At 43.1% G+C, this 26,149-nt stretch overlaps 1 protein-coding gene across 1 annotated transcript in view; it reads right to left on the bottom strand.

Moving 5' to 3' along the window:
- The window catches only part of XKR4 (XK related 4), a 322,931-nt gene that overhangs the window by 118,126 nt on the left and 178,656 nt on the right, over window positions 1-26,149 (bottom strand). The window contains exon 2 of the mRNA XM_060116110.1: window positions 8,355-8,554. Within this exon, the coding sequence (XP_059972093.1) occupies window positions 8,355-8,554 (200 nt within the window). The remainder of the gene's footprint in view (window positions 1-8,354; window positions 8,555-26,149) is intronic.

The following is a 26,149-nucleotide window of genomic DNA, read 5'->3' as shown; positions in this document are numbered from 1 at the left end:
ATCCATTCATCTGTTGATGGACATTTAGGTTGTTTCCATGTTTTGGCTATTGTGATCTGTATCATTTTCTATAAGAGATCATTTTATGTCACCAAAGGGCCTTAACATGGCCACCAACAGTATAGAGCACATTGAATAATAACAATTTTTTGATCTTTCTTTTCCATTAGGTTGAATTCTTTGAGAGCAGGGGCTATGCCACTTGGTTTTTTATCAAGTACACCTAGCCTAGGGCTTTGTCACCCAGCAGACATTCATTCTTCCTTTTATTCAACAAATATCCACCAACTGCTTATAATGGGCCCAGAGCAGAGGGTCCATGCAGCCAGGAAGTAATGCGTGTCAGCCTTTGCTGTGACATCATCATCCGCATCAGCCTCTATGGAATTTGTCAGCACCTGGGAGGGAGGACGTGCTGTCTTCTTTTAATACCCAGTGGGCTTTCACACTAAATACTATTGAATACATTTAACATATCCATAAAGCCAAAAGAAATCACAACTGTCCAGTGTAAAGGTTGCTGTTTAATAATTTTTGTGCTCTTTAAAAGTTTTCTTGGGTCAGATTTTTGTTATGTGCTTTGAGGAACCTATGCCTACTTTCCTAACAATTTTGGTTCAAATTAAAAGTCTTTGATGAAGCTGTTCTTAAAATTTTGTTTCATCAATAATGAGCTGCTGCTTAATAGAATAGATTTAATAAAGCTTATATGGTGGGTACAATGAAGTAACAAGGGAAGAAACTAGGACACTTCTTGGAATTAAGCCCTTCCTATTCCAATGGGCACCATTAAGAGCTCTTTCCCAAATCTCCAAAGATTTATCCCATTCCCAGTCCTTGTCACATTTATTGCCCTCACTGACTTCCTGTGCATTTGGATCAGAAAGTTGAGACATTGCAGAGCTCTCAAGAAATGTACTTTAAAATTGCCAGTTTGACATTAAGTATCAAAAGCCTTCAAGCCCGCAAGCTTGTCCTCAAATCCACGCATTTCACTTTAGGTATTTAACTAAGGCTGCAAAGATTTTCTTAATGTGTTTATAATAGGATTATCATAGGATTATTGATTATGGTGACTATAGATGATCACTTATCATTTCAAAAACAGGGAATTAGTGGAAAAGAAAAAGATAATCCATGTGCTAGTAAATCACGCAGTAGTTAGAAATGATGTAGAATTACATACATCGTCATGGACATATATTCATGATGTATTGCCAAAAAAGAGGAGGTCACAAAATAGTATCTATATTTTAATTCTATTTTAATGTAATATATATGAAACATGAAAGAACTCGATAAGCACTAAAATATAATTAATTGTGGCAATATGGTAGTAGGTGATATGGGACAATTAAAAAAAAATAAAGATTAGAGTTATCACGGTGTGCTTGTTTATGTGTGATGGCGATGATCCAGTAGAAAGGAGAAACTGATAATGCAGGGGAGAGAGGGGGTAATTTCATGAACAGGATGCTTATGGAGGTGAGAGGGCACGGGATCCAGTGCAGAAGAAGAGGGGTCAAGAGATGAGAGCAGGCGCAGCTTACCCATAGTAAACGGAGGGCAGCCAGGTGATGGGTGCAGGAGGAGGTGGGGTTAGCAGTGGGAAAATAAAGCCGTTCTTATTTCACTGCTTCGGTTTTCTCACTGACATAGGAAGTGAAAGCAGTGGTTTGAAGTGATGGAGGCAGATGGCTGGAAGTGTGAGGACGCAGAAGAAGGAAGGAAACAGTCAGTTTTGTAGCAGGAGAGTGAATTTCAAGGAGAAACAATGTCGGATGCTTGACAGTGCTGAGTGACCACTTGAGATCTGTGGTCAGATGTTTCAGAGAGATGTATCAGTTGCCAAACTCGGCTGCTTGGATATATTTAATATGACACAGTCTCCATGGTATAAAATGCGTGCGTTTGTCTCATACGATAGTCTTTCAGGCTTTCACTCAGAAACAGCTTTAACTAGCTTGATGATCAAATCTCTTAGGTGGAAGCAGGCAAAAGGAGACCAGCAGGGTGGGGCACATGTGCCATTTACCTGGTAGGCAGGGTCCCCAGCTCCTTGACTGCAGTTTCCCACTAGGTTCTTCCCAGAGGTGGCAGTGGCCGGAGCTTGGAAAGTGGGAGGCGAGGAAAGGAGACAGTTTTCTGGCTTCCTGCTCAGATCAGCATCCAGTTAGTCTTGGACTTCTCCAGCCACCAGCCCTCGGCTCTTTTGGGCCCACCAGACGCAGCCTCACCGCAGCGCGGGGAGCAGCAGCTGGGACGGGGCCCTCAGCAGTAAGATGATTTCTGTGAGCATTGCTCCATCCCTGCCTGGTAGCCTCTGCAGCGGCTAGACTGGCCCCTCTGGTCACCCAGCATTTGCCAGGTTGGGCCCCTGCCCAGAGACCTGTGCACATGTTCCTGATTCTTCTGGCCCCCGGGCTGGGAGCTGCTTCCTTTAATGAAGAATCCTGGACTTGTATAAGCATCCTCTTTTTGTCCACTTATCTTCCTGTAGAGTAGATTCCCTGATTTAAATCCCTTCTTTCTGAGATACCTAACCTGTTTTGTTTTCCTGGTTGGGGATGATATTCTAATGGACACACAAAAAGCAAGACACAGCAGCTGATGATCAGAGATGAAACAGCCAAAGTCCCAGAGTGGTGGGAGGACATTAAAGTATGTGCCTAAGCTCTTGGCAAGGGCTGTGCAAGGAAGAGCCAAGGGGCAGGTGCAGCCCTCCGACCCGCAGCATCCTCGGACCAGACACCAGGGGGCAGGAGAGGGGTCCCAACGCTACGTGATTGGAAACGCACTGCCCTCTGAGCTACGTTTTCCAAAGCTATCAGTATAGATTTCATAGAAACAAGTCTCTTTTCACACTCGTATTTCATCAGTTTAAATGCCAATTAAGCAAAATGACTACCAGAACAAGAACCTTGAGATAAGCAGCTTCAGAAAACCAGACCGATCCTTGCTAAGCATTCAGCTCAACTTGAGGAGACAACTGGGCCTGCGGACCCAAAGCCGCCCGGTTGGCGTAAACGTTCAATGCATGAATGGCCTCAGGAAGAACCTTCTGCAGAGGGAATGGAGAACTGCCTGCCCGGCGCTGGAGAGGTGAGCTTTGGCCGCATCCGTTTTGGGAAAACGAGCAGCCTTCCTTGTGGGATGGTGGAGCCCCAGGTTGGCATTGGTGAGTGGGGGTGGTATGGATCAGAGACCCACGCGTCAGGCAGTGACGGGCTAGACGCCCATGACCGTGTCTTCCACGTCGTGTCTGTGATGCAGCGTGAACTGCCCCTTAGTGAAGAACGGGCTCAAGCAGGGGCTGTGTGGTCCCTCTATGCGGGATGGGGACCTAGACCTGCTCTCCTTTTCTCTCATCCCATCTAGAAGACGGAACAGCTCTTCTGCAATACACCCAGATGAGTTAGGCCTTTCTAAATATGTTTTGTCACGTTCTTTATAATGTCACATTACAAACTTTTAATAAAAAGTGAATTTTTTTAGGACCAATCTTACAGTCCTTCACACACCATCATGCACACAATAGACATTCGATAAATGGGTTAATGAACTTAACGAAAATAGCGACGGAAAAACAGACAGATCCAAAGGGACAGGACACAGTCCCACTCACAGGCTGACACTCTCCCCGGCATTTTCCCTCCCCTGCAGAAATCCACGGGTGGAGCCGGATGCAGAGACAGGAGCTCGCCACAGAGGACTTGGGCCTGGGGGTTGATGGGTTCCTTCTCTAACCTCAGCCTCGGGAAGGTAGCTGGGCGTGGCTCCACCTGCTTTACCATAAAATGGAGCAACTGGAAATCCAGTGGTTTAGGTCTTGAAAGTCCTCATCAGGATGTGACAAAGGAGGCCATTGTCACACTCAAGGTGTCTCCTCCCGTGGTTGGCTGGGGATGGTGTTTGTTTAAGGAGAGCCCCTTAACCTTTGACTTCCCTGTAGTTTTGTGGGATGCAAGACAGGAAAAGAATAATTAGAAACTTCTTCCAGCCCCCTTTGCTTTCTTCCGCTCATGAAGTATTCAGGATAAACTGTAGGCAAAATGGGCAATCATGGGGGTTTTGGATACGAAGAAATCGGAATCGAGGTAGATGTAGGTGTCTTTTCCTGCTCAGCAAAGCTTTCCTGGGCACACGGCCTGTGGGAAAGCATTTGTTCCTAACTCACTCTGTGCATCACAGTTTAAATACACAGGGAGTGTAAAAGAGATTTTCCAACAATGGCAAGTAAAGGTGGAAATTGGAAATGAAGAACTAAAGCCATCTGGAAAAAGTGGGAGCAATTGTGCTGCTAGGTAGGCACCCACTTGCATCTGGTGAGGGCCTGATTTCTTCTGTTTTAGATGGTTCCTTCCAGGAAGTGCTGCTCCTACACGAAGGCTCTGTGGTGCGGGCGTGCACACCTGGCCATCAGAGCCAGGTGACGGTGCTGCATGCAGCCTGGGCCTTGGTGCACACGTTCTGGCTGAGAAGCTTTCATGGTGTGTGCGTGGTGACCCCGCACGGCATCCTGGGCCGCTCCGAGGAGCTTCCACCCCCACCAGCTTCCACCCCATGGCGTGGCTCTGAGCAACGCTGCCGGCTAGGCAGGGCCTGTGGACATCTGTACCTGCACGAATCAGTATCCTCTCTGCCAGCTGGTCTACACAACCAAAGCCGAGTGCTCAGAGCATCACAAAGCTAAAAGTGACTTCAGAGACCCTCCGGCCCAGCCAGCACTTTTATAAGGAGGGGTAACTTTGGTCTGTAGAAGGTAGTTAACCTTGTACCTTTGCTTGCACCATCTGTAAGAGATAGAATCAAACGTCCTGGATGGGTTTGAGATGTTGCTTGAAAATAGGACTGACAGGCCTTGGACCGCATCTGACATCTCTAACACAGAGGGCTGTATCTGCTACATGGAGACCAACAGGAGCGCTTTGCCCACCTCTGCTTCTCACACACAGTCCTTCTACGTCTCTCTGCCCCTCCTCTGTCCTTCCTGCGTGCCTTGCTCTCTCGCTCCCTCTCCAGGTTGGGGGATATGGGATTGGACTGGAAACATAATGCCGTGTAAACTGGAAGCTCTAAGCACAGGCTGCTATACCATCTTATGGTCCGTGTGCTGTCTTAGTTGTGCGGGTACAGTTGAGACTCCCTGAGTATTTCTGGCTCTCCAGAGGCAGATGTTCCAGGGAAAATGCCAGATTCAGTAAAGAGCAACGATTCTGTCAAGGATGGCAGTGTGGAGTGGAAGGAACTGGATATTCAGGTTCAAGTTTCTGCTCGGCCCTGATTCCTGGTCTCAGAACAGGAGCTGAATTCTCCTTCCTAGGACAGGACGAACTGAGAAACCATTATGCTTCACTTAGCTCTCCACCGAGCCTGTTGGCCTCCAGTACAGTGAGGCCCCTCTGACTTAATTATTCAATAAGTAAGGAGCCCTGAGAAAGGGTTTTCACAGCCCACAGGGTTTTAGGGCCACACCAACTTCCACAAGGGGGTACAGTTTGTCAGCATCAGTTTTAAATGTTGTACTCTTCTTGTTCGATGTTTTAATTGGTTTTAAAAGAGTGTCCATCAGAGAGCAGTAGATGGTTGAAACTGGATTTAAAAAGCATTTTTCTTTCTGTCTTAAAAATAATAATTTTAGATACAGTCATTTATGGAAATAACTTGCAGACTTAGGACCACTCTTACCTGCTAAATAAAAATATTTTGAAGATTTAAATTCAGAGCTATTTGCAAATACCTCACAGCTTTCATGCCATTGATTATGTGCATTCATTGCAGAAAGTTGTGCTTTTACATATAAATCTTAAGAATCTTTTACCATAAAGATATGTGAAAATATAGGTCAGACTCGGTTCTATCACATTCATTTTTCTTTTCCTAGAGAGGAAAGGCTCAGTTCTTACAATTCACATCAGTTTAATTTATAAGCTGGTTCATTTGTAAGGGGGGGTCCTCTGTCAGCAGAGGGTTGAATTTAGAAGCTCTCTCTGCAGATAAGTTTCTCCTCAAAATGCAAGAGGATTGAGATGGCATTGCCTGAGCTGGTCTTCGTTTGCTGGAGATTTTGTGGTGGTTGTTTGCTGTCAGGTAGTTCCTCTCTGGTCTTTTAACACAACTTTCTGCTCATCTCCCTGCTTAAACAGTGGCAACCATAAGATCAGCTCAGTGACCTTATTCCTCATCCTGTGCTCACTGACTTGTGTTAATCCTAGTGATCTTTGCATCCAACTGTCTTTTGACCACCTTGGGAGTGACACAGGACATATTTTCCCCATGGCTCTCTGATTTTGACAGCAAGGCTTGCCTTGGCCAAGGACGAGGTCCCGCTCCTAAAGTCTGTAGCAAACCTGATGCAACAGTGAGCTTAGTCACTAAGCTGGGGACACCGGGCATCCGGGAAGAGCCACAACTCCAAAAAACACATATTTTGATTCTTATGTTTAGGATGAATAATCTGATAAAGGCAAAGAATTGTCTTTTCTCTATGTTTTTTTTTTTCTATAAAACTTTACGTAAAGCTCTCAAACGGAAAAGGTGATCTCATTTTCTCACACCCTCCCTCTCCTTTCCTTCTCCATCTTTATCATCTTTAGGATAAAAACTTCTCTGTGATGTTACAGATCTTTTAGGAAACTAGCAGAGACCCTCAGGAATCTCGGGCCACACAGGAAGGTGGCTTGCCACACTCCTCACTTGTGCCTGGGGTTTTCTCTTCCAGAGAGTTTTCAGGTGTGTAACTACACCAAGGGGGTGCCAAGTTCTTCTGGAGATGAGAATCTGACAGAGATTCAGTTTGATGTTGACTTTGAATTTGTATCCTCACATACAGACCACCTCCTGATGCATATGCCTGGCCCCGTAAGTTTACTGAGCATTCACAGATGCAGTGGTAGAATAGCACTGTCAAGCCGTTTGGGGATCATCTAGTTTAGTTTGAGAAACTGGGACCCAGAGAGGTTAAGTGACTTGTACCAGGTCTCACAGCGAGGAAGTGAGACAAGCAAAGCTGGAGCCCCCCTCTGCAGCGTGTGGTGTCACGTCTAAAGAGGCTCGTCCGCGGAGAATTCACATGGGGGAGGTGGATAAAGCTCGCCTCCCCTAGGCTTTTCTCCTCTGCTTCTGTGCTAACACCCATTTTCTCTTTCTTCCATTTTGCTTACTAGCATGGGAGACTCCCACCCCATGGACCTCTTTGACTCCTTTCTCAAACTTCTTGGACTGAAGCTATTCTCGTGTGGAACCAGGGTTGGGCCAGGCATTCATAAACCAGTGGGCCACTGGCTACCAGCAAACACTCCATCTCTCTTTTCCTGTAATATGCCTCCCTCTCACTCCATTAGTAAAGTACCCAGCCCAGGCTTATGTGCTCCTTGCTATAAAAAGTTATAAGGACCTTGGAGAGATTCCCCAGACCAACCAGGTCAGATTAGAGGATGGCCCAGTACATACAGCAAGTCACAGCAAGGCTCTGCTGAGACTGAAACAAAACGAGCACATTACAGAACGTTACCTGTTTAACAACATCTATTTTGTTACAGGATTGACAAATTACCAGGAAGCTATGCAGAAAATGTTACCTATCCATCCTCCCCCACCCATGTAGTCACCTGTCTACCCACTGGTCTGTCTAATCTGCTTCTAGAAAAGACTTCAGCAGCAGGCCCTAAGGAAACGTCAGGGCGGATCTGTTATCAATGGAATCGTCTTACTGATGAGATGATCAAACAAGACGGCAAAACCCCAAAATATTAATCTGACTGTAATATTCATTTTATAAAACTTAGTACTACATAAACAGTACATTATTAAATACTGACATTTTCCCATATGACCTTCTTTTTTTAAATATTAAGGTCATCTTTATCATTTCCTTTAATCTCTCCCCTTTTGTGTTCTAATATCAAAAAGAAATGGTGGCGATTACCCTAATATTCAAATATGTATTATATATATAAATTGATACATAAAATGTATATAATATATGTAATAGTTAATATACACACAACATTAGAGAGGTCTATAGGTCTTTTTCTCAAATTTTTGGAAGTTATCGTATGAGCCAGAAAGCTTCAGTGGATTCTGTTCTCATATTGAGCAAGTGTAAAATCATAAGGATTTTTTTTCCTACTCGGAGAGCAGCTTGAGGGCAAAAACGTCTTTCTGTAAATTACCCATGAGAAGTGATGGCGAAGAAGAAAACAGGCATCATTCACAAATACAGGTGTCAAGCGGCCGACAATAATACAGAGCGCCGTGACCTGCGTCAAAGGGTACTGGAACGGTCCTCAGGTCATGGGAAAAGGAGCCGACCACCTTTCCCCAAATGCAGAGAGTGAATTGCAAGCCCTTACCTTGGAGGGCCTGCAGGCTGTGAGTCTGTACGATGATGCAGAGCTGCAGCACCAGCTGGGGAGCGCTCTCCAGGAAGGTGGCGAGTAGATGCAGCATGCTCACATCTGCGTACTCGTAGACCATCTTCCAGTAAAACCTCCACCGGTCATTCTCTCCGCTCTGTCGACTTCGAATACCTAAGTATATCGTGTGGAAATACCTAGAACGGAAACACAGAGAAAAAGAAAGACCAGAGTGATAACTAATCCTTCAAACACCAGGACTGATTTTTCTCTTCTGCAAACTGCCATATTTGTGCAAGCACATCCAGGAAACAACTACCTTAGTGGCTTATCACTTAAGGCCCCAAGTTGGCCCTTATTCTTAAAGGTTCACTTTGAGGAGTCACTGCAATTTTCGTCGTCATTAAAGCATTCCACTGCCTTGTAATATGAAGAGGGAGGTGAGACACAGGTGTAGAAGGGATTTTCCACTTTGATAATCTACAGACACCCTTCCTGGTCAGTTCCACCATGTTGCCGGCCTCCAAAATAAAGCAACCTTTCCTTTCCTACCAACACTTGTCTCTCGAGAATTGACTTTTGAGTGGCGTAACAATATCACTTCTATGCAGAATCTTAAAAAAATGACACAAATGAACTTATTTACAAAACAGAAACAGACTCACAGACTTAGAGGACGAACTTATGTTACTGGGGTAATGGGGGGCGAGGGATAGATTGGGAGTTTGGGATTGACCTTTTCCCCCGGCTATATTTAAAATAGATAACCAACAAGGACCTACTGGATAACACAGGGGACTCTGCTCAATATTCTGTAATAACCTAAATGGGAAAATAATTTGAAAAAGAATAGATACATGTGTACATATAACTGAATCACTTTGCTGTATTCCTGAAACGAACACAACATTGTTAATCAACTATACTCCAATATAAAATAAAAATTTTAAAAATAAATAAAAATTAAAAAAACATAATATGGATTTATGTTATATTTTCCCTCCCTGTGAATCCAAAGCTTTCCTCTGCTATAAGTGTCTTGATCAAGTTGACTGTAGGTCAACATTCCTAAGCTGCTTTGCCACAGTTTTTACTGATTTATGTAAAATTGGTTTGTATATTTTCCTTTGTGTTCCATTTCATTCATGCCTTCCATGAATAACATTTGAAAATTTGATTCTGGAACAGAAATAAAAGGTGATTTTGTTTTCCCATCACAGTATTATGGCACAGGACAGTGGCAGGGGGGAAGGTAGGTGTTACCAGAGCCGCAGGGGTTCGTTTAGCAACTATACATCACTGAATACAAAGGTTGCCTTCTTGCTTGAAGAAAGTTGACCAGAAAGTCGAAGTCCTTATAATAATTTTATCTGACTACTTAAAAATTCCAAGGTTACCCCAAAACACATGCATTATATATATAATATATATTTATACAAGCATTATATATATGGGTAACATGAATGTGCAAAAGATTTCAGAATTTAAAAAATTCAGAACATGCAAAAATTTCCAAAAAAGCCCAAGGGAACTACATATGTAAGGACAAAAAGATGGGGAAAATGTCCTGCATTCTGATAAGAAGTGTATTTGCATATGTAGCACTCTTGGCCTGAAATGCATTTTGCACATTCACGTTACCTTTTCTTAGAATGACCTTATCTCTTTTCTCCACTACGGAAACTTACAGTTGTGGTTTAAAACTCTTCTAATGTATCTCACCTCAGAAGACCTTCCCTGATGACCCCAACCGAGAATCCTTCCCTGCACCCGACTTGTGCATGCTGCTAACACGGAAGCTACCTCACTGGGTGGGTTTATCTGTTTCTGTGTTGGCTTCTGTTCCAGACCTCCAGGCTGGAGGGTGCTCACTCATCACTGAAGCTCACCATTGAGCTCTATTTTCTGTTCACGCTGGGATTCACCAAAGTGTGTTAAATTGAATTGGGGGGAAAGTCTCAAATTCTATTTCTTTATAATTAGTTATTTTCATGAGACGGACCAAGAGCCTACATCATATCAGTTTTTGCTTCCAGCTGGAAGCACACAATGGTTTATGCTATTCAGCGGACATTAGCACTATTTGGAGTATTACACAGTATTAGGAGAGTTTTCTACTTTCTCTAAATCATCAGTGATGGACATCAGGGGTCTTATGCCCACAGCTCAGTCAGCTTGGGCTTTTCTCAAGTCTGTGCTCTGAAAAACGATGACAATAAAGAGGCTTTGCGATCACAATTGGTTCTCCTCCATCTTGTCAATATGTAAATGGTTTACCACATTTTGTCACATTATTATTTTTTTCCACCATCTTCTTTATCAGCTGCTGGAAGGGCAGGTTGGAAGAGAAGAGGCCCAATGAGTGTGAGTAGAAATGTGGACCATGAGTCACAACTGTTCCCACAGTTCCTCACACCTCATGGTAAGGAAATGTTGCCCCACGTGAATGGAGGATGAAAACACACATTTGTACTTCAGTGTCACGTTCTTTCCCCTCTGCCACGGCTATCTCCTGTGTGGGCTGTGCGGACACCAGCCCTCCAGTTGTAGAGCGAGTCCCTGAGAGAGGTCTTCAGGGCTTCAGCTCTTGTTCCACGTTTGACCTGTATCATGATGTTCCATGTCGTGTTTCCCCAGAGCGTACAGCCAGAGATTTGATTCCAGGGAGATCTGGTTTCATAATAATTTACTTCTCAGGGCAGGGAATTTTGCCCACGTTGACAAACAGCCCCAAACACCTCTCACCTAACTGGTAATACCAGCTGTTCTAGAGACAGAACATCAATGCAGAAAGCAAAGGAAGACTGGTCATATTTGTCATTCAGTTCTAACAAATGGGGACAGATGAGGGATTATTCAAAGAAGCTGGACTATTGTGTCTTTTTTTGTGTGTGTGTGGTACGCAGGCCTCTCACTGTTGTGGCTTCTCCCATTGTGGAGCACAGGCTCCGGACGCGCAGGCTCAGCGGCCATGGCTCACGGGCCCAGCTGCTCCGCGGCATGTGGGATCCTCCCGGACCGGGGCACGAACCCGTGTCCCCTGCATCGGCAGGCAGACTCTCAACCACTGTGCCACCAGAGAAGCCCTATTGTGTCTTTTAATCTAGTAAACTGCATAGGAATTGAGAAATAAATATAAAAGAATAAGCTTATGAGTTCTTTTCCACAGAAATTTAGAATGACATGAAGAAGGATTTGTGTTCCAGTGAAAAGTCATTGTGTTCCAGAAATAGGAGCAAAACTGTCAAGTTAACTCTTCTGTGCAGATGTTTTGGTTTGTTTGTGTTTTTAATAGCTACCAGGACAAGAGCCTTGGAGTTACTTCTTGTGTTAAGCACCCTTAGGTGAGTTTCAAAAAGGGAAGAGTTTTTAAAACAGAAATATTCTGTCAGAAGTTATAATCCCTTTGGTAAGAACTAATGATGTGGTAGATGTGAGGCCTCCGGTCTGAAACTGAACCCCAGGAGACAAAGGGGCCCCCAACGAGGGACAGCTGTGTAAGACGTCCCTGAATCAAACTCAGGACTGAAGAAACCTGGGAGGCGCTGAATTGCACCCTTGGTCGTGGACAGCTCTGATGGCAACGTGAGCCTGTGCTGTCTGCCTTCCACGAAGGGCCCTCATCACGGCTGCCTCTGCACTGTCACTCAGTGGATCTGACAAGGTGCTTCCACTGTGCTCCATCCAACCCACCAGTGGAGTCTGGGAACTTACAACGCTGGTCAGAGATGCCGAGGGGACGCCTTGATATGTGACTCCACACGTTAGCTTTTTTTAAAAATAAATTAATTTATTTATTTTTGGCTGCGTTGGGTCTTCGTGCTGCGTGCGGGCTTTCTCTAGTTGCAGTGAGTGGGGGCTACTCTTCATTGCGGTGCACGGGCTTCTCGCTGCGGTAGCTTCTCTTGTTGCAGAGCACGGGCTCTAGGCGCGCGGGCTTCAGTTGTTGTGGCACGCAGGCTCAGTAGTTGTGGCACACGGGCTTAGTTGCTCTGCTGTATGTGGGATCTTCCCGGACCAGGGCTCGAACCCATGTCCCCTGCATTGGCAGGCAGATTTTTAAGCACTGCACCACCAGGGAAGCCCACAAGTTAGCTTTTGAATGGTTCTTGGCAGCCATCTACTGGGTAGACAGAGTCGAGAAGTTCCTGGTTGTGAGCTGCCCTCTTAGTCTAATCCAGATCCTTCACATTGCATTATAACACATGTCTACTCTGGGGGAGGGGAGGATGGCTGACGGCCTGTCCCTGGAAAATGACCCTTTGCATACTTAGAAGACAAAGGCCAAGCAGTCTTGTCTCCTTGGCAGCTATGTTATTATGATTTAACTGGGAAGTATTTTCTCCCCTCTGATTCTTATGGCCACTTAGCTTCTGATCCAAGTTTCTTTATCTGAAGGTGGAGAGAACCATACCTCCTTCACGGCTGTGTGAGCACTAAACAAGAAGTTGTGTCTTGTGCACATGCTGTGCTCACGATATGCAGGGATGTCGCTGCACACCAAGGTTATCGGTGTTCTGGGCTCATCTATAAGGCCAACTCTTTGATCCTAAAAATTCAGGTGGCTTTACGTCTTCAGTTCTTCTTGTTTCCTTTAGGCATTTTATTCTGGGGAGTGTTTCCATCACGTTGGATTTGGCCTTTGCCTGTTATTCCCGAGGGCAGACGCAGAAGGTCACCACTCTGCTGGGAAACGAGGTAGTTTCTTCACCTCCTGAGTATCAAAAGGATCCAGCATGGCGTCCAGGTGGGGCTTGGAGGGGTCACTAAGGTTCTTTTTCTTAGGATTCTGCTTTGCTGTATTAATAAAAAGGCAAATAACACCCAACAGGCATAGGTGACCAAGGAAGTTGATGTCAATGAAAAGACATTCAAATAGGGAGGGTTTAGAAAAAGCCATATTTATGGTTAAAATTTTAGCATAATAACCAATGGATTTCCTTCATTTAAGAAGGAAAAAAGTTTCAAGTCTTCATCATCGAGTATGAAGTATGCAGTAAGCACGAGAGGGTAGTGGCTTAAACACACAGCTCTCATTCCTGCTAACAGGAGATGTTCCCAGTAAACCCCACCTGGAAATGTCAGTGTGTCCAACACTTCCTCTGAGGTGAGCACATTCAGAAGATGTTTGCCATCTTTACTGTACGATTGATTCATTTTCTGATAGGGTCACTCTAATTTATTGTCTTGTGGCACATGCTAATGGAAGATAGGGTTTTCCTTACATCACAAAATGACACCAGGAATTCTGCACCAACCTTATCAACATAATCTCATTCCTAAGAATATCTTAATTTTGTAATTTCCTCAGCATTACTGAAGATGTAAACACACGAACACATCTACCTAACTCCCTACCATACCTCACACAAAGACACCCACACGTAACCCATGCCCTCCACCTACCTACACAAAATCTAGTCCACTGATTTTCTGAAGATGTAAATTGCATTTAAATTCTCAGCTCCTTTTCATCAATATTTTCCAGGTGCAAAGAGCAACCTGGACTAAATTCACAGCCCCTCACATTACCAACTTCAGACCTAAACATAATACGGCAAAAGTGATAAGCTTGGGAGGAAAATTCCAAACATTTAGCATGTCAAGCATTATATATCTAGTATGTATTTTAATCTACAATTTAATGTGATTGAGATAATCTTTACATTACTTGTGGGGAAATGAGATGTATATAACAAGTTTCAGATAGTCCATATTTATGAGGAATACCTCAGTCCTTAAAAAATATTTGATCAAATGTTAACTACTGATATAGCTGAATCAGAAATCATTAACAGTTATGAGGACGTTATGCATATATATTCTAATATTGTATTTTCTTTCTCTTATAGCACATTAAACAGGTTAGCTGTTAACAGATGTTATTTTTACTATCTGAAAAATGCAGAGCAAAATCTGAGCAGAAGAGCTTTAAAGAAACAACATAAATAAACACTGATTCCAGCAACTGGTATTTTCTTCTGTGGCCTGGCTACAAGCAAAGCTTTAACTATTATATATGTATATACATTCACTATATATATATCATAATACACATATGTCTGTCCATCGATCATCTCTCTCTCTCTCTCTCTCATCAACAGTAGGCACTGACAAGGAATGAAATTGTATGGTTTGTCATCTTAAATATTCTGTATTGAATATTTTAAACAACAGCCATGACCACAAAACCTTGTTTTGACACCAGAACATCAAGTTTCTGTTGTCTCCATTACGCCAATAACAGTAAAAATGACAATATTCTGTGCTATATTTCGGCAGTGGAAAATTTCCTGGTGACTATTGTTTTAAAATTAGATTCTACTTCCCATCAGTCATCCCAACGGGGGAAAAATGTGTGTTAGGAGGGAACGAATGCATTGCTTGACATTATGTTTGACCCAAGCGTTAGTGGTCACAGCCCTAAGAGGTCAGTCTGAGCCACGCTGACCTGAGGGGACCGGGGTGCGCTGTCACCCGCGCTGCAGAGCCATCCTCTCACAGCGTCCTGGGGATCACCTCTCACCCGGAGCCCCTAAGCGCTCCAGTGCGCGTGTGCGTGTCATGCCTCTCCTGTGCCTTTCATGGATATTTGCGATAAGGAAAGAGAGATGGAGAATATCCTCAGGGTCTCCCAGAAATCCTCCAATGGGACAAGAACCTCAACACCTTTTCCTCACTCACGATACTTTTATTTTTCTCCCCAAAGCAACACTGCCTCTTAGACTAATGAGGCTTTGGCTTTCTCTGCATGTATCTGACCTGTGAGCTGTATTTCCCTCACCTCTCTCTCTTGCTCAGATAATTAGAATTAATTTGGGTTCTCATAGGAGAATAATACTAGTGCTATTAAGATATTAAGAGCTTCTATCATGGTATAGAGCATTCTTATACAGTATGAGCTTATACAACGTGAAAGCATACTTGGTTGGCATCTTGTGTTTGATAAAAAGGCCCTTTTATTGATTTTATTTTTAGTCTTCTCTGAAAATAAAATTTACCTATGGGATATGGTTATTTTTGTTTTGTTTAATTTTCATGCATACCTCTCATAATGATACTTATTACATAAACAAGTTCTCATGTAGTTCCATCTCCGTAGTAGCTCAGGGCAAACAGCTTGGAATCAAGATTGCTTCCTCTTGGGCTTCCCTGGTGGCGCAGTGGTTGAGAGTCCGCCTGCCGATGCAGGGGACACGGGTTCGTGTCCCAGTCCGGGAAGATCCCACATGCCACGGAGCGGCTGGGCCCGTGAGCCATGGCCGCTGAGCCTGAGCGTCCGGATCCTGTGCTCCGCAATGGGAGAGGCCACAACAGTGAGAGGTCCGCGTACAGCAAAAAACAAAAAAAACCTGAGGAAGATCATTCCAGTCAGAAAAGACAGGAGGTCCAAGGGGCTGAGGTGGTCATGTGCTGAGTTCATCCCAGGAGCACCAGGTAGGTGGGTGTGAGTGGGGAGGGGGCGGAGTAAAGGGGAAAATGGGAGGGTCTGGTCTGGTCACAGAGGGCCTGGTGGGCTCTGTGCAGACTGTATCAGTGAGAAAGGAAGCGATTTGCAGGTGTGAGCAGGTGAGGGACACAATCTGGCCACGAGGTTCCTCTGACAGCTGTGCTGAGCATAGAATGAAGGGATGCAGAGTAGAATCAGCTCGGTTACTGCAATAACCTTGCAAGTGATATTGTTTGGATCTGGATAGCAGCGGTGGAGAATGAGGCAGATTCTGGGTATTTATTTGGCAGTTAAGGCCAATGGAACTTGCTGCCAGATCAGATGTGGGTGTGAGAGAAAGAGGAAGCAATCTTTTTTTTTTTTTTTTTGCGGTACACGGGGCTCTCACTGTTGTGGCCTCTCCCGTTGTGGAGCACAGGCTCCAGATGCGCAGGCTCAGCGGCCATGGCTCACGGGCCCAGCCACTCCGTGGCATGTGGGATCTTCCCAGACTGGGGCATGAACCCGTGTCCCCTGCATCGGCAGGTGGACTCTCAACCACTGAGCCACCAGGGAAGCCCAAGAGGAAGCAATCTTGATTCCAAGCTGTTTGCCCTGAGCTACTACGGAGATGGAGCTGCCATTTACCACAATAAGCAGATTACTGGATGATGATGGACTTCACACGTGGTAATTTTGAAATGTTTTTAAATATCCAAGTGGAGATCTTGGGTAGGCCATGGGATCAGAGTCTCAAATTCAGGCCCACTTACTGATGATTTGGGAGGCATTTTAGAATTTAAAGCCACAAGATGGGCTCACTTTTACTTACACTGAGACTGTGCCAACCTTACTAAGCATGGTGCACCTCGTCCCTAGGCTTGGGTTTGAGGCCCACTGAGAAGGCTTTACTTAAAAGGCACCACACCTGAGTACATCAGGCAACCTCGGGACAGGGCATCCAGCTTCTCTCAGGGATGGTGAGTGCTCAGGGGTCTTTCCCTTCCCAGAGCCTACTTAAGGGGGCGCAGGAGTTATTTCAAACTCCTAGGAGAAAGTTGAATGGTACGGGCTTGGAATTAATGTGATAAGGTTTCTGTGATGTCTAATCCTAGATGCAATTTTGGTTGCCTTTTCTCAGTGGATATGCTGACCAAAATGACACAGATATCTTTAGAAAGTCCATCTTTATAGAGTAGCCAGAAATGGCTGGGCCTCCCCGTAATTGAACTAGGAGGATTGGAAACACAGAGAATCTGGGGAAGCTTCATGGCGAGTTGAATCCCTGTCCATGGCCCCTTGTCACCCGCACTCTGGTACGAGATGAGGGTTTGCTCTTGACCCCTATGCAGGCAGCTTGGAAGGGCCGAGGAGTGAATGCCCTGGGCCAGTCCTCTGCCAATGACCAGAGGTATGGTTGGAAAAGTACCCCAGCTGCTTCAGGTGCTGTAATTCTGAAGTGAGTCCCTGGGGGGCTTGAGTCCCCGAGGCCCACAGTGTGACCTACTCATTGACACCCAGCCTTCTGACTGTCCTCCCTTCCCGGTCCCACTTCCCCACCCCCACCAGTGCTTCCTAGAATTGCCTTCAGATCAGCCACTTACACTCAAACCCTCCTCTTAGTCACATCACAGGCTCATAGCAGCACCCTCAATGATGCGCTCTCTTCCTCTGGATGTAAATCCTCCAAAATACCACTCACATGGCATCCATGCCAGTGGCCCCCAGATGGCCCCCAACTTCCTCTGCCGGGCTCTCCACACTTTCTCCTATCAAGTCTGACATTACAGGTTACCGTCTCACATGGAAATGCACACGTGATCCGTGCAGACGGCTTCCCCCTCCCTGCCTGTCCTTCTTCCTTCTTCCTTCTTCCTTCTTCCTTTGGTGTCTGCTCACATTTGTCCTCCGGCACCAGGTGTCCAGCCAAGTCCAAGTGCCACTCCTCCAGGCTTAGCTCAAGCTTTTCCTAACCTCTCTTCCTACCACAGTGATTCTTACCCCCCGAGATTCTATTGAACTCACTCAGCACCAAAAGTCTGGACACCCCATGATCCCTAATTCTTGAGTGAAAAATAGATTTGTTTTGCGTGCAAACTCTGATCAATTGGAGATAACTGAGTTGGGAAGCATTCTGTGCTGGACTTTGAGCTCCTTGGTATCAGTAAGTGACATCTGCCATCGGATGAGTGATAGCCAGTGCAATAGGTATTTGGTCGAGTTGCTTCATGTGCTATTTATTTTTGACTCTCACTAGCTTACAAGTCCCTGAAGGTGATTACTCTGCGATACGTTTTTTCTCTCTCTTTGTTCCTTTCCAACTCATCAGTCTAAATGTAAGTTCATTAATCTAAACTTAAAGCTGAATTATGAGGTTCAAACATATTTGTGTGTGTGTATATGTATATATATATATATATATATATATATATATATATATATATATGTATATATATATAATACATACACACACACGGGGTGCGTCAAGAACCAACATCATCACACACACACCATACATCATACAGGCTCAGCTGAAAAGGCATTGCTGTGGGCTGGCAATTGACAGTTGTGTATGTAATAGCATATAAAGTATTTAAAACCTTTTTTGTTGTTAATCTCATCTTTGAGCATTCTGTCATACAGACCTTCCTCTTGTGTCATCATATCATATTTTAATATCAACTAGTGCCTGCCAGCCAATTTTCTTTAAAATCACAACATAAGTCAAGAGAGAATGGGAACGTACATGCATTCTTTCAGGATAGAATTTGAGCTCTTCTGGTAATTTATGAACTAAAGTCATGCATTGTGCTTTGGACTCAATTCAACAACATTAGTGATCAATGAGACTTGATTTTGTGTTTTACGTCATAGAGGAAAATCCAACTGATTTCACGCTTTATTTAGGGGATGGTTTTAGTTGAGGAAAAATAATAGCAGTAAAAATCTAACATGTTCTTACAGCCTTTGCCTGAACTTCTATTGTGGTTTATGGAAATGTGATTCAGGATGATATATTAAATATTAAAACCAATGTAAGGTTTAATTGAAACTTATAGGGCAGCTTTTCTTAATTTACTGTCTATCGTGTCATTTTTAGCACACCGCATAAAGAACAAAAGACCGCCTACACCCTTCTGCTGTTTTACCACAGCCCAGAATTAAATTAAACTTGCTGACATTAAAAAAAGGAGGTGCCATGCCACCCTTACTTGAACTCCCAATATGGTTTTGAATGGCAGCTGAGGGGTGTACATGGACCCTGTGTGAGGCGGGTTAAGACAGTATCTGAGCAGTTTCAAGCTTTGCTTTTGTTTTTCATCTTTCGAGAATGAATGCACATAATCAGACAAAGGGAATTAACAATAACTTTCCACCTAAAACACAGAGGCACTGGGTAAAATGCTTTATATACATTTTCTTTTTCTTCTCAGACACTTAATGAAGGTGGTGCTATCTATGCCCTCTGACCCGTGAGGAATCCTCACCATCAGAGGTCATTTAGGAAGGTTGCACAGCTAGTAAGCAGTTGAGCTGATCATAGATGCCATTTCTGTTGGTCCCCCAAATCCATGCTATCTACACAGAACCAGACCCACTTCAGCATCTTAAGTTATAAAGCAGCCTCAGGTTTCCAGTCCAGGAAAATGTGTCAGCTACTGATGCCTAAATTGTCACTTGCTCATCTTATATCAAAATGTTATCTGGGGAATATTACTCAGCCATAAACAAGAACAAAATTCTGCCATTTGCAACAAAGTGGATGGACCTAGAGAATATTATGCTTAGTGAAGTAAGACAAAGAAAGACAAGTACTGTATGATATCACTTATATGTGGAATCTAAAAAATAATACAAATGAATGTATATGTAAAACAGAAACAGACTCACAGACATAGAAGACAAACTAGTGGTTACCAAAGGGGAGAGGGAAGGGGGCAGGGACAAAATAGGAGAATGAGATTAACAGATACAAACTACTATATATAAAGTAGATAAGCAACAAGGCTATATCATATAGCACAGGGACTCATAGCCATTATAAGTCTTATGAAAGTCTTGGTAGTAACTTTTAATGGAGTATAATCTGCAAAAATACTAAATCACTAAGCTGTACACCTGAAACTAATATAATATTGTAAATCAACTATACCTCCATAAAAATTTTTTTAAATGTTATTTGGGTCAGAACTAACTCGTTCCCTCAATATGGAGTTGAACCTGATACACCTGTGGTTCAGACCAGGCTTTAAAGGGTGAGATTCTCTAGGCCAAGGCTGAGATTCCTATTCTGGGTCCTGACACGGAGCCATCTGCTTGTCAAAAGGTGTCTGAGATACTTCAATTGATTTATTATTTAACTTTGTCACAAATAAGCATGAAAATGTTTAAAAGTGTCGAGGAGCGATTGTCTTGACCCCCACGGCTGCCATGTGACATGCCTCCCAGCCTCTGTCTAACTTTACTTAAGCTGTTGCTGAGTTTATTGACCTCATACAGGGGTAATGAGTGGAACCTTGCTGGAGCTGCGGTCTTTCCTCCTAATCTTTGCCCCAGGACTCCTCATTCTTGGGGCCACCCTTGACCAGGGAGGATCAGAGGAGTCACTGGATCAGAACTCCCTCTCCCCTCACCCGGGGGTGTCTAGCCCATTTCCCACAGTGGAGACCAGCCCCACAGTGCACCCTGGGCTGGTGGTCCCTCCTTTCTTGTCTCCTATTCCCTGAAACCACCTCTCCAAATAAACCACATACACACTGGCTCTTGTCTCAGGCTCTGCTTTCTGGCGGATCCAGGCTAAGATGTTTGCCAGAAGTGAATCTAGAGCCTTATTTTTCTCCTCAAGGATTGTGCAGGAGGAGGAACTAGGTAAGTGAAAGTTGCCCAGATTAAAGACGTGAATTTAAAAACAAAATCTGGGAGAGCAATTAGCATTTTTAAAAACAGATCCTTTTTAATTTTTATTTATTTTATTTTATTATTATTATTTTTTTTGTGGTACGCGGGCCTCTCACCGTTGTGGCCTCTCCCGTTGCAGAGCACAGGCTCCGGACGCACAGGCTCAGTGGCCATGGCTCACCGGCCCAGCCGCTCCGCGGCATGTGGGATCTTCCCAGACTGGGGCACGAACCCGCGTCCCCTGCATCAGCAGGCGGACTCTCAACCACTGCGCCACCAGGGAAGGCCCCTTTTTTATTTTTAAGAGGAGATCTCTCTCAAATCCACACGATTTTCTGTTTTCATGAAGCCTAACAAAACTCTTACATTTTTAACTTATTGCTCAATTAAGTTTGTCATACAGGGCATGCCAAGCCAGCCTATTTCTGTAATCAGTTTTTGTTTCTACCCGGCTCAGGCAAGAGACAAAACGGAAGACGTGCTGTTCATAGCAAAAGGAAGACACTTCCTATTGAATATGGCAGCAGGGTAATCAAGAGTCACATGGTTGACTTTCTTATGTGACAGGGAGGAAAATACCCTGCCTTCCCTGTCAAGAATAAGAAAACTACTTGTCCTATTCTCAGAATGACAACAGCATTCAGAGATGAGAAAAGCTAGCAAAGGGTCTTTTAGAAAACTTCACTCCAAGGTAGTTCAATGATGTTTTCAGATCATGTGAACTTTTCAGAGCACCCCCTCTTCATGTTTACCTAGTTACTGAAAAACCCGTTATTTTACCATCACCTCCCCACCTCCACGTACAAATTCTCTCTCCCATCCCCCTCTTTCCTCCCTCTCTGCCTTCCACTAACTTCTGTCTTTTCTCCATGTCATCATTTAACATGATACATGTTTCCTTCTTTCTTCTTCTTACATGTCTTCACTCTTCCCCAGCATAAACTAGCAACAAGGAGTAAGATCGTTTCTCAACCTTCATTACACATTTAAGGGCTGCAGTTGCTAGTTGAGAAACATGGCCCTGATTCATAAAATATCATAAAGGAATATTAAATTACATGCAGGCCCACTTAAGGTCAAAGAGGAGCATGAGGAAAATACAAAAACTAGTGAAACAAAAAATGTGATTTGATTAATGGGGCATCTTAATTCAAGAGTTGCAGTTGGATTCCAGAAACCTCCATGTGGACGTTTCTAGAAACTATAATTTCTTTTCTGTTGAAAGGAAAATCTTGATGGGAAGAGACACGAAGGCCCTTCTCAGACCACACTGGTCTCCCATCTGCTATTTCCACTGAATTCCTGAATTTACTGATGGCAGTCACATCCACTTTGGGGGAAGAACTAGGCATGATGTAACTGCGTCATACAAAAATGTCTGAGACCTAAATATAAAGCGTAACGGTTAAAGTATGCGTTCACAAAATATCAACATTTCCATGAAAACAGACTTAAAACAGACCTGCAAATTTAGGATTGTTTGCTTTATGGAGTTCAGCTATGAAACAGATATGTTCACTAGTTAATTTGTTTAACAATAGAATGAATGTTCATTCTGAACCTAATATACACACATCACTATGCTAGTCACTGAGAGATCCAGAAATGACTAATAAACAGTTCTTGACCACATGGTGTGTATAATCTAGTACTAGAGATCTGCAATGTCGCCCCTTAAAATTATAAATCAAGTATTTAAATAGACTCTGGAATATCTTTCTCTCTCTCCCTCTGGTCCCCATTTCCTTCTTCACATAGGCAACCATGAAAATGTGTTTAATATGCATTCTTTTAATTGGCATTTGTTCTTAAAAAAACTTTTCACTTAGAAATAATTTTAGACTCACATAGAAGTTGAAAAAATAGTATAGACTTCCCAAGTGATCCTCCCCAAGAATCCCCCAAAGATAACATCTTACATAATCATATTACAATTATCAATCAGAATTTTGACATTGACATTGGAGCAATACTATTAACCAAGCTACACACCTTATTTTGGCTTTCATCAGTTTTTATAAGCACACTATTTTTCTTTCTTTGGTGTATAGCTCTATAAAATTTTATCAGATGTGTAGATTCATTAAACTTGTCATGACAGTCAGGCTAAGGTTATCCTAAATAAACTCCCTGTGCTACCCATTTATAGTTATACTCAACCCTAAACCTAACCCTGGCAACTACTGATCTGTTCTCCATCACTGTAATTTTGACATTTCAAGAATGTTATATAAACAGAATCATACAGTGTTTAATATTTTGAGATTAGGTTTTCTTCACTCAACTTGAGATTCATCTAAGTTGTTGCCTGTATCAATCAACCATTTCTCTTTATTGCTGAGTAGTGTCTTGTTGTATAGAAGTACCACAGTTTGGGCCAGCTTCCATAATATAGGGGTTATCACATTCACCTCACACAGTTTGTTTATCCATTTACCCTTTGAAGGACATTTGGGTTGTCTCCATGTTTTGGTGATTATAAATATAACTGCTGTAAATATTCAAATGCACGATTTTGTGTGAATGTATGTTTCCTTTCTCTAGAATAAATAACTATAAGTGGGCTTTCTGGGTCACATGGTGAATGTATGTGTAACATTCTAAGAAACTGGCATTCGTTCTTGTATTTGTTCTGTTTGCATGCATTTGTTTATTAAATGGCATTGTATTAAAAATAGTTTACTTTCTTTTTCATCCAGTGCCATGTTGTTAAGACCCATAGGTATTGCTACATGTGTATCTAATTCATAAAGATATTCCCTTGATTGCTGCATAGTATTGCAAGGAACTCTTTACTGCAAAGAACCCTATAATCAGTCATTTTGTAAAGCAAATGATTCTTTGGAAATGTGTATACCCCACAAGTAATTTGTTTAGTGAATTTAGGTTTCTACTTATTGGGTTTTCTAATATAATGTGTATCTTTATTACCTTTGGATTTACTTCGTGGTTTTACACATTGATAAAAACATCATCAGGTACTAACAGCAGCTGTTTAAGTTCAGAAGATGCCTGGGTATGCCCACCTCAGGGATGTCGAGGTGAAGAGTTCGGGAAGTTTAAGATCTCAGTAGAAAGCTTCGAGGGAGCATGACTTCATTGCTGTTGAACTCAGTCACTTTGGGTAGAAGAAGCAACCCTTCAGATGCATTAAATCAAGAGGATTTAAATAGCTTTTGAGGTACTGTGGACTCTAATATATATTTTTATAGAACAGCACGCCTTTCCCAAGTTTCTACCCTGAGAGAATTTGGTACTACCGTAAATGATAATTGAGTGCTTATCATGTGCCAGATACCCTATTAAACCCTATGGGCATTTTCTTATTTTATCCTTGTTTCCTGCCTCTGAAGTAAAGACAATTAATTTCCTCATTTTTCAGGTGAGGAAACTGGATCTTAGTGAGACTGGGTAACTGGAGAGAAGTCACATAACTACTAAGTGGCACAGCTAGACGTCAGTGAAGTCTTAACAGCTGCTATACAGCCTCATTTATTTTTGTGACTGGTACTGGGAAAAGAGAACTATTATATGCTGATTAAAAAACCACCAATAATGTCTGACCTGGGTCAAAGATAATGATGATGGTGATGATGATAATGATGATAATGACAGTGATGATAATTTTATACCATTTATAAACATACCCAATTCATAAAGCCATTTTACGTATATTCTTCCCCTCCATCCTGAAATTAACTCTGTGAATTAGTTGTTTTTCCCATTTTCCAGATCGAGCCTGAGACTTGGGGAGGTTAAATGAAAACCAGGAAGTGGTAGAGCTCACATTTAAACCAAACGTCTGTACTCTATGGCCCAAATCTGTTATTACTTCACGTTGCCTCATGTGAGTGTGCTTTTGATAGTTGAAAATGGGCCAGATATGGAAACAGAAAGCAATAGTCTTAATGATAAAATAAGATGATTTATTTTTTTGAGTGGACTGATGAAAGCCTTATCATTTTATAGTCACCTTTTATAGGGAACATTGGGAAACCTTAATGCATCTCAGAGAAAGAACAAGGGAAAAAGAGTCTGTAAAAAGTATAGGAAGCACAGACTAGAAAATAGAAATGAAATCTTTAGAATCTCTAATTACTAAGTTATGTCAAGTGCCATTATGTTCTCTTTTATTTAGTGTACTACTTTTGTTACTTAAATTTGGTCCATGTAGAATATTTATGTAGACTCTACGGGCTAATTTGGGATTGTGGACCCCTCTTTCCTTCAGCTCTTTCCCTATTCTATTTTTCTCCACGATTTTAAATACATCAACTGTGAACTGTAGCTTCCTGAGGTAGAAGCAGAGACAGAGGCAGAGGCATAAGAAGGTTTAGGAAGCCAACTTTCCTGGTTGAAGGGGAAATGTCATATTATTAAATCAGGATAATTGTGAAGATTCCACACATATTCACTGAGGGTCCACCTCATTCCCAGCAGTGATCTGGGCACTTGAGACAGAGTTGTGAACAAGACAGCCAGGGTCCCCCATCTTGGGGAGTCTACAGGTTGTGGAGAAGAGACCATGAACAAATACACAAACAAGATCATTTCAGAGAATTATTTCTATGAAGCAAAGAAAACAGAGAGAGTGCGCGTGTGGTGGGTAAATTCAATTGAGTAGTTAGGGAAGGGTTCTCTTAGGAGGGGACATTGCAGCTGAGATCTGAATGACATGACAGTGCTAACCCTGAGAAGGTTCAGGGCAGGGAGCTGCAGGAAGAGAAGGGTAAGTGCAAAGGCCCTGAGGTCAGCATTTTCTGCTCTTCAAAGAGCAGAAAGAGGGCCACATAGTGGGATCACTGTGAGTGACAGGAGATGAGGCTAGGGAGGGAGCCGGGCCAGGCTGGGCAGGACCAGGCAGCCTCAGTAGGTGGCTGTTTCTTGCTTGCTGTGCAGGGTGAACCCACTTAAATGCTCCCTGTGGAACTGGATTGCAGGGAGCATGGGTGGAGGCTGCTGTGCTTCTAGAGGCCAAGCTGATGGTACTTTCCAAAGGCCTAGATGTGAGGAGTAAGGAGATGCATCCCAAGGCAATTTAGAAAATCTGAGACACTATTCAAGTATTATTTTGTAATTTGTGACATTCTCTGGGACATTGATATTGTGTTCCTATGTCAACACGGGGACTGTCCCCTCTTTACTCACCATGTACTTTTCCAGTAACATCATGAACCTTTCTTTTGAAGCCTAGATATGAAAAATTCCATCCATAGAAATTGGGATGTGAATCTTTCCAAGATTTGGTTGATGCCATCACCACACTATACTAGCATTTTGATCGCAAAACTGTATCTCATTTTCTGCTGCTAGAGTTAACTTTGTGAACTTGGCAATTGGCATCTTATTTGTTCTGGCTGAAAGGTCAGGCAGACTTATTTTTCCCCACGCAAAATGTCACAAAAGTCAAAGTTATTATAGGGAAAATTTGTTTTTACTCTGATATTTTGCTGAGTTCTATGTC

The sequence above is a fragment of the Mesoplodon densirostris genome, chromosome 13 (genome assembly GCF_025265405.1).
Source record: "Mesoplodon densirostris isolate mMesDen1 chromosome 13, mMesDen1 primary haplotype, whole genome shotgun sequence".
Taxonomy (NCBI): domain Eukaryota; kingdom Metazoa; phylum Chordata; class Mammalia; order Artiodactyla; family Ziphiidae; genus Mesoplodon; species Mesoplodon densirostris.
The sequence above is the reverse complement of the archived record's forward strand: the minus strand, read 5'-3'. Positions and strand labels throughout refer to the sequence as shown.